Source organism: Rhinoraja longicauda, chromosome 4 (genome assembly GCF_053455715.1).
Source record: "Rhinoraja longicauda isolate Sanriku21f chromosome 4, sRhiLon1.1, whole genome shotgun sequence".
Classification (NCBI taxonomy): Eukaryota; Metazoa; Chordata; class Chondrichthyes; order Rajiformes; family Arhynchobatidae; genus Rhinoraja; species Rhinoraja longicauda.
Genome location: NC_135956.1, coordinates 34,579,999 through 34,587,108, shown reverse-complemented (window position 1 = coordinate 34,587,108; position 7,110 = coordinate 34,579,999). Strand labels below are relative to the sequence as shown.

The following is a 7,110-nucleotide window of genomic DNA, read 5'->3' as shown; positions in this document are numbered from 1 at the left end:
GCGTGGGTTCTCTCCAGGTGCTTTAGTTTCCTTCCACATTTCAAAGACTCCAAGTCAGTAGATTAATTGTCTTCTGTAAATTGCCGCTGGTGTGTAGGATGCAAAATTGGAATAACATGGAGCTAGTGTAAGAAGATAACTGGAGATGCTGGTACAAATTGAAGCTGGTACAAATTTATTCACAAAATGCTGGAGTAACTCAGCAGGTCAGGCAGCATCTCGGGAGAGAAGGAATGGGTGATGTTTCGGGTCGAGACCCTTCTTCAGACTGATGGAGTCTTCAGACTAACATGGAGCTAGTGTATGGGTGATCGTTAGTCGATGCGGTCTTGGTGGCCTTGAGGGCCTACTTCCACCCTGTATAACTAAAGTAAACTCTTCAGCCTGGACTCAAGCAATTTGCACATTCATTAAATACGAATCATAACATTGGTTGCTATGACTATACTAAAACTTACAAACACCCCAAGGCCACCTTGAAGCTGCTGATTCCTTGCAATGTAGCTTTACACATTTGAGGGGTAGTTATCTTGTCAGAACTTTTGCCCACCATCCTCCTTTCCTATTACTCCCTGTGTTACAGGCTTATACTGAAATTACATTACAAATCTCATCTCTAATCCAACCGAAATCCAAAGATGATTGCAGCTCGTATCATATGGAGGAAAATAACTGCAGATGCTGGTACAAATCAATGGTATCACAAAATGCTGGAGTATCATGTTCATTTAGTTTCGTTTATTGTCACGTGTACCGAGGTACCTTGTAAAAGCTTTATTGTTGCATGCTATCGAGTCAGCGGAAAGGCAATCAAGTCATCCATAGTGCACCATTATAGGACAAAGGGAATAACGATATGATCCCACTTTTGCATTCTACAGTCTGGGGGCAATTTACAGAGGCCATTTAAGTTCGCTGCTTAAATAGTCCTTATAGGCCTAATTTTTTTCAGACAGATATATTTAACTTGAACATTGCCATCTTTAATTTTATAGGTGGCCAATACGCAACGTTAGCAGGATTTAAATACGAACCTTGGAAAGGATGGGAGTTTGTGTGTCGAAGAACACTTCTAAGGAAGAGTTAAGGAAATCAATAAAAAGGAAAGTGATAATAACTTCAAATGAACAGGAGGCAGTTTTGATTGCTGAAGTGAGGAACCGACTGAGGAATGTTTATGGCCAAAAATCCCTGGGGCTAGCCAAGATGGAAATGACGGAAACCCCAAATATTATTTGGAAGGTAACTGAAGTCGAGAAACTAAACATGTCACATAATTTCCTTCTGAACATCAGCCCCGGTATCGAGAAACTCCAGAATTTAGTCATCCTGAATTTACTGGGGAATCAGTTGACTGCTCTGCCGAAGGAGATTGGGCTGCTGAGGAAGCTGAAGGTTTTATTTGCTGATTGGAACTGTCTGAAGGAAGTCCCAGCGGAAATGGGTCAGTGCAGGAGGTTGAAGGTGCTCAGCCTCTCCCACAATGCCATATCATCTCTCCCAGACAACCTGGATGAGCTGAAGAAACTGGAAAAGCTCAACTTAAGCAATAATCAATTTGTCCAATTGCCCATGTGCATCTACGGGATGAGAAGGTTGACATTCTTGCACATAGGCTGCAACAGCATCGAAAGCATCTCTGAAAGCGTGGGTCAGCTGGAGAGCATGAGGATTTTTATCGCCGAGAGAAACAAGCTTCGATTCCTGCCTAAATCCATCTGTTTGATGCAGCCCCTGAAGCTTCTCAATGTGAACTACAACGACATTGAAAATCTGCCCACAAATCTTCCTATGTTGACGGGGTTAGAAAAAATAGCCTGCCACTCACTGGACACAGGGTTTCATGTCAAATTCAACCCACTAGTCAAACCACTGCCGGATCTTGTCGAAGAAGGGCTGGAATCTCTCTTTGATTATTTAAAACCCAGACGGGACAATGAATGATTAAATTCTCGCTGAACATCTACAGGGTTTGAGTGCAGATTTCAAAAAGACCCCGTCACCTCTGAAATTGGTTGATGCATATGGATGACCTTACTTTGAACCACAACCTATGTGTTCCATGAGGAGAAAGAATTTGCAAAGGCCCGTCTTGGAAAGCAAAAACCTTCCTCGTAGAGATATACTAAAACCGGATATGTTCCAAGACAGCTTTTGTTTCCAATTTGACGAATGTTATTTCAAGGCGTTGTGTACTTTTGACTGGTTTGGAAAATGCTATCTGGAAGTAAAGAAATATTTAACATTTCAAATATTGGTTCTAACTCTCTGTCCTATCTATTCCTCCCAAAATGCTATATATTTCTATCAGGTCTCCCCTCAGCCGATGGTGCTCCAGAGAAAACAAGTCCTGTGATTTCTATGTAGAAACAAGGAACTGCAGATGCTGGTTAATACACAAAGGGACACAAAGTGCAGGAGTAACTCAGCAGGTCAGGCAGCATCTCTGGATAACATGGATAGGTGATGCTCAGGAAAATATTTGACATCATCTTCACCACTAGTCCTGTGATTTCTATGTAGAACCAAGGAATTGCATATGCTGATTAACACACAAAGGGATACAAAGTGCTGATGAACATGTGCTGAAGAACAACTCTGAAGAACATGTGTAGGAATAGGTGACGTTTTGGGTTGAGACCTGAAACATTACCTATCCATGTTCTCCAGAAATGCTGCCTGACCTGCTGAGTTACTCCAGCACTTTGTGTCCTTCTGTGATTTCTATGCTGCACTTGATACAAAGTCATCCACTAGGCAAGGGATAGACAGCACCCTCACTACCAGTCTCTTCCCCCACCTCACTCTGGCTTCCAACAATAGTCATCTAAAAAACACATCAATAGACAATAGACAATAGACAATAGGTGCAGGAGTAGGCCATTCAGCCCTTCGAGCCAGCACCGCCATTCAATGCGATCATGGCTGATCACTCTCAATCAGTACCCCGTTCCTGCCTTCTCCCCATACCCCCTCACTCCGCTATCCTTAAGAGCTCTATCCAGCTCTCTCTTGAAAGCATCCAACGAACTGGCCTCCACTGCCTTCTGAGGCAGAGAATTCCACACCTTCACCACTCTCTGACTGAAAAAGTTCTTCCTCATCTCCGTTCTAAATGGCCTACCCCTTATTCTTAAACTGTGGCCCCTTGTTCTGGACTCCCCCAACATTGGGAATATATTTCCTGCCTCTAATGTGTCCAATCCCCTAATTATCTTATATGTTTCAATAAGATTCCCCCTCATCCTTCTAAATTCCAGTGTATACAAGCCCAATCGCTCCAGCCTTTCAACATACGACAGTCCCGCCATTCGGGGAATTAACCTAGTGAACCTACGCTGCACGCCCTCCATAGCAAGAATATCCTTCCTCAAATTTGGAGACCAAAACTGCACACAGTACTCCAGGTGCGGTCTCACCAGGGCCCGGTACAACTGTAGAAGGACCTCTTTGCTCCTATACTCAACTCCTCTTGTTATGAAGGCCAACATTCCATTGGCTTTCTTCACTGCCTGCTGTACCTGCATGCTTCCTTTCATTGACTGATGCACTAGGACACCCAGATCTCGTTGAACTCCCCCTCCTCCTAACTTGACACCATTCAGATAATAATCTGCCTTTCTATTCTTACTTCCAAAGTGAATAACCTCACACTTATCTACATTAAACTGCATCTGCCATGTATCCGCCCACTCACACAACCTGTCCAAGTCACCCTGCAGCCTTATTGCATCTTCCTCACAATTCACACTACCCCCCAGCTTAGTATCATCTGCAAATTTGCTAATGGTACTTTTAATCCCTTCGTCTAAGTCATTAATGTATATCGTGGCTAAACGCAAATATATCTCCCTCCCAAGGCAGGCACATTTATATTTTTCCCTTCGGCCCACAATGTCCATGCCGAAAATCATTCCAAGCTGAACTAATCTCTGCATGCACATGAGCCATATCCCTCCAGTCCCTGCATATCAACATGCCTCTCCAAAAGCCTCTTAAATGCCACTATTGTACTTGCCTCCGCCACCACCCCTGGCAGTAATTTATAGCAACTCACCACCCTCTGTGTAATAAAACCCCGCCCCTTTAAACTTTGCTTCTCGCATTTTAAAACTATGTCCCCTAGTCTTTGACATTTCTACCCTGGGGAAAAAGGTTTTAACTCTCTACTGTATCTATGACTCCCAATATGTTATTTGCGTCTATCAGGTCTCCCTTCGGACTCTGATGCTCCAGAGAAAACAATCTAAGTTTAGTTTAGTCTGAAGAAGGGTCTCGACCTGAAACGTCATCCATTCCTTCTCTCCAGAAATGCTGCCTGTCCTGTTGAGTTACTCCAGCTTTTTGTGCCTATCTTTGGTTTAAACTAGTATCTACAGTTCCTGCTTACACACTAAGTTTAGTTTAGTTCAGTTCACAACTGACCAAAACTGTTCACAATACTCCAAATGCAGCCTAACCCGTCCTATAATGCTGCCACATGACGTCATGGCTTAAATATTCAAAGCCCCGACTGATGAAGGCAAGAATACTACACACCTTTTTTTTACCACTCTATTCAGGGTAGTCTTGTGTAACATAACCAATCACGTGCATGAGTTATTTTCATGTTCATATGGTCATAAGTTATAGGAGCAGAATTAGGCCATTCGGCCTATCAAGTCTACTCCGCCATTCAGTCATGGCTGATCTATCTTTCCCTCTCAAACCCATTCTCCTTCCTTCTCCCCATAATTCCTGATGCCCGTACTGATCACGAATCTATCAATCTTCACCTTATAAATATCCATTGACAGCCTCCACAGCCTTCTGAGGCAATAAATTCCTCAGATTCACCACCCTCCAACTAAAGAAATTCCTCCTCATCTCTTTTCTTCTGAGGCTGTGGCCTCTGGTCCTAGACTCTCCCACTAGTGGACACATCCTCTCCACATCCACTCTATCCAAGCCTTTTAATATTCGATATATTTCAATGAGGTTCCCCCCTCATCCTTCTAGACTCAAGCGAGTACAGGCCCAGTGTCATCAAGCACTCATCATATGTTAACCCAATCATTCATGTGATCTTTCTTGTAAACCTCCTCTGGACCCTTTCCAGTGCCAGCATGACCTTCCTCAGATCTGGGGCTCAAAACTGCTCACAATTCTCCAAATAATTTCTGGGCCCTTCTACCTTTCCAAAGATCACAACAGATTGCAAGAAATCAGAGTACTCTTTGCCTAGAACCCGATATTTGTCAGAGACCTGCACTGTTGAACAATAACTTTCAGTGAACTCACAGATGAGATGTGACACAACCAACCATTAAGAGTCTCAATTTATTTTTGTGAACAACTAAAGGCAAATTTCTCTCCCCCACGTAATTAGCAATAGAGTAATTGAAGATGTGGAAAACCGATCAGAGAGAAATACCATGAATCTGGAAAGGGCAGGCCAAGACAAATAAACCTGTAAAACATTGTATAAATGCGACTAAAATAGTGGGCAGGAGAACATTATTTGTTCCGAAGATGACAATAAAGTTCTTGATATGTAAGAATGAAATTAGAATTCAAGGGGAATTATTGACCTGTTTAGAAACAGGCTGAGAGTTAAGAGACAGAAAGTAGGAGAAATGGGAAGGTTTTCCATTTGGCAGAATGTGGCTAGTAATGATCCATAGGGATCTGTGTTAGACCTCAATGATAAACTGCACTTATTAATCAATTGGATGATTCAACAGGGAGTCACAATGCTGATGATCTGTGATAGGTAGCGCTGTATAAGTAAGGATTAATTAAATACTAATAAATGAAAGCCAGGAGCAGAGGCTCGAGTCCATGAGTATCGATCATTAAAATTTCAAGGACAGGTAGGAAAAATAATCTAAATGGAGTCTGCTCTTTAGATATAAGGACTACAGTGCAAGTCACAGAATAGTGATGAGATGGAAGGAGATTGTTTGATCTGCTAAGTCTGCACCTATGAAAGAATAATCACAATGAATGGCAATGCTGGCTTGAAAGGCCAAATGGCCTCCTCCTGCACCTATTTTCTATGTTTCTAATCCAGCTCCGTCCCTTTGTCCACCTTATCCTATGCTATTGTTTTTCCCCTTCAGATACATATCCCGCTCACTTTTGAATGTGGCATTTGATTATCACTCCACTATAATCCCTGGCGGTAATCACTCACAGTAAAATAAAAGTTTTCCTCAAGGCCGTGTCATTTTTGTTGGAGCTTTACAAGGTCCGGATTGAATTATGTCTTGAATATCACACGTGGTGCTAGGAAACACCCTTTAAGAGGAAAGGTCTTGCAGGGAATGGAAAATCCAATCAATTCTGATAATTGTATGAAAGATACAGAATGAAAACAGGCCCTTCGGTCCACCGAGTCCATGCCAACCCTCACCCGTCCATACTCGTGCTTTGTTATCCCACTTTCACATCCACTCCATACACACTAGGGGCAATTTACAGAGGCCATTTAACCTACAAACCCGCACGTCTTTGAGATGTGGGAGAAAATCGGAGCACCTAGAGAAAATCATGCCATCACAGAGAGAACGTGCAAACTCTACACAGGAGGTCAGGATCGAACTCATGTGAGGTCAGGATCGAATTCAGGTCTCTGGCATTGTGTGGCAGCAGTCATGCCACCTGCGCCACCATGCAGAATAATTCCTGAATTCCGAAGATGCGCACAAATTAGGATCGAATTCCTCAGACTTTGGAAGGATGAGTTATAACTTGAGTTCTGATGTGACTTTTTCTATGTTATAGTTTTCATTAAGAGGAACTGGAAGGGTGAACAGAGATAAATAATTTCTACCAGATAGACACAAAAAGCTGGAGTAACTCAGCGGGTCAGGCAGCATCTCTGGAGAGAAGGAATGGGTGACGTTTCGGGTCAAGACCCTTCTTCAGACAATTTCTCCCAGTCTGGGATTCTAAGACAAGGGGATACAATCCAAAAACTTTTCAGGAGGGAACATAGCGAACACTTCAAGATCCATGAGTTTTAGAATTCGCCTTTGAAAACTGTTATTGTAAATTTTCAATTGATTGATTTATTGTTACTGAATGGTTTTGAAGGGAAATTTGAAAAAGACCAAGCACGGAGGTGTA

General features: G+C 42.7%; 1 protein-coding gene across 1 annotated transcript; it reads left to right on the top strand.

Moving 5' to 3' along the window:
- The first annotated feature begins 1,044 nt into the window (after positions 1–1,044).
- Positions 1,045–1,944, top strand: LOC144593123 (uncharacterized). Its single transcript, XM_078398587.1, has one exon. The coding sequence runs from the start codon at positions 1,045–1,047 to the stop codon at positions 1,942–1,944; it is 900 nt and encodes a 299-aa protein (XP_078254713.1).
- The last annotated feature ends 5,166 nt before the right edge of the window (positions 1,945–7,110 follow it).